This window comes from Rhinopithecus bieti, unplaced genomic scaffold, assembly GCF_001698545.2.
Source record: "Rhinopithecus bieti isolate Rb0 unplaced genomic scaffold, ASM169854v2 scaffold_758, whole genome shotgun sequence".
Taxonomy (NCBI): domain Eukaryota; kingdom Metazoa; phylum Chordata; class Mammalia; order Primates; family Cercopithecidae; genus Rhinopithecus; species Rhinopithecus bieti.
Window position 1 is genome coordinate 660,603 of NW_016803215.1, and position 1,768 is coordinate 662,370.

Sequence of the window (1,768 nt, forward strand, 5' to 3'; positions counted from 1 at the left end):
TTTTTTTTTGGTAGAGATGGGTTCTTGCTATCTTGCCCAGACTGGTCTCAAACTCTTGGCCTCAAGGGATCCTCCTACCTCAGCCTTCCAAAATGCTGGGATTGCAGGTCTGAGCCACCACGCCTGGCTTGCGCCTATTTCTTTACGACATAAAGAACATTCTCACATAGCAACTTCTCTAAACACATTTCCAAAAACCCTTCCGGATTGGGCTCTTCCTCTGAAACGTCAGGTAGTGCAAGATGAAGATGGTCTTAAAACACAAACAGTTCTTTTCATTATGAAGCAGGTTAACAATAATGAGACTGTGGCTTTGCAGGGAAAATTATAGTTCTTCCAACCTTCCCATTCCAAAAAGACTTGAGAAAAGTGAAGTAAACTCCAGTTGGGGTCCCTCTCCAACAACAAAGTCTCACCAAACCCTGATGTCTTCTCTCTTACAGCCTTGATCACTGATGACCTCACCGATGCGATTATCTGTGCCAGGAAAATTGTTAAAGAGACACAAGGAATGAACTATTGGTAAGGGTCTTTCCTTGGGAGACTTTGGCCATCATGGGCAAAACCTAGTGTGTGTACTCATCACAGCTGTAGTGGAACTGACAAACTCACCGCTGCAGAGTGGTGGAACCAATGGAAGGAGATCTTGTTTATATTCTCCTCCATCGGTGTGCAGTGAACATAGTAGTACACAGAAGTGGAGAGGAGAGATGGTGTATCTGGAATTGGTGGGTTCTCAGTCTCACTTCAAGAATGAAGCTGCGGACCCCTGCGTTGAGTGTTACGGTTCTTAAAAGATGATGTGTCCGAAGTTTGTTTCTTCTGATGTTCGGGTGGGTTTGCGGTCTCGCTGGCTTCAGGAGTGAAGCTGCAGACCTTTGCAGTGAGTATCACTGCTCTTAAAGCAGCGCATCTGGAGTTGTTTTTCCCGTCCAGAGTTGTTTCTCCTGGTGGGTTCGTGGTCTCGCTGGCCTTAGAAATGAAGCTGCGACCTTTGGGGGGAGTATTACAGCTCATAATGGCAGGGCAGACCCAAAGAGTAAGCAGCAGCAACATTTACTGCAAAGAGCCAAGCAACAACGCTATTACAACTCGAACAGTACAGGAAAGAGTTGCCACTGCTGGCTCTGGCAGCCTGCTTTTATTCCCTTATCTGACCGCCCCCCCCCCCAACCAAATCCTGCTGATTGACCTATTTTACAGAGGGCTGATTGGTTCATTTTACAAAGCGCTGATTGGTCCGTTTTACAGAGGGCTGATTGGTCCATTTTGACAGAGTGCTGATTGGTGTGTTTACAAACCTTGAACTAGACACAGAGTGCTGATTGGTGCATTTACAATCCTTCAGTTAGACACAAAAGTTCTCCAAGTTCCAATAGAATTAGCTAGACACAGAGCACTGATTGGTGCATTTACAAACCTTGAGCTAGACACAGGGTGCTGATTGGTGTGTTTACAAACCTTGAGCTAGACATAAAAGTTCTCCAAGTCTCCACCAGATTAGCTAGATACAGAGTGCTGATTGGTGCATTTACAATCCTCCAGCTAGACATAGAAGTTCTCCAAATCCCCACCTGACTCAGGAATCCAGCTGGCTTTGCCTGGTGCATCCCATGCAGGGCCAGGAGTGGAGCTACCCACCATCCTCCTAAAGGGTGCCTGTGCTCCTCAGCCCTTGGGCAGTGGATGGGGAGTGTTGAGGAGCAGGAAGCGGTGCCTGTCGGTGAGGCTGGGCGGCACAGGAGCCCACTGCGGGAGCGGGAGCGGG

At 47.9% G+C, this 1,768-nt stretch overlaps 1 protein-coding gene across 1 annotated transcript in view; it reads left to right on the forward strand.

Moving 5' to 3' along the window:
- Positions 1-1,768, forward strand: part of LOC108527881 (lysozyme-like protein 1) — a 29,863-nt gene that overhangs the window by 25,528 nt on the left and 2,567 nt on the right. Inside the window, exon 3 of the mRNA XM_017869393.1 lies at positions 444-522. Within this exon, the coding sequence (XP_017724882.1) occupies positions 444-522 (79 nt within the window). The remainder of the gene's footprint in view (positions 1-443; positions 523-1,768) is intronic.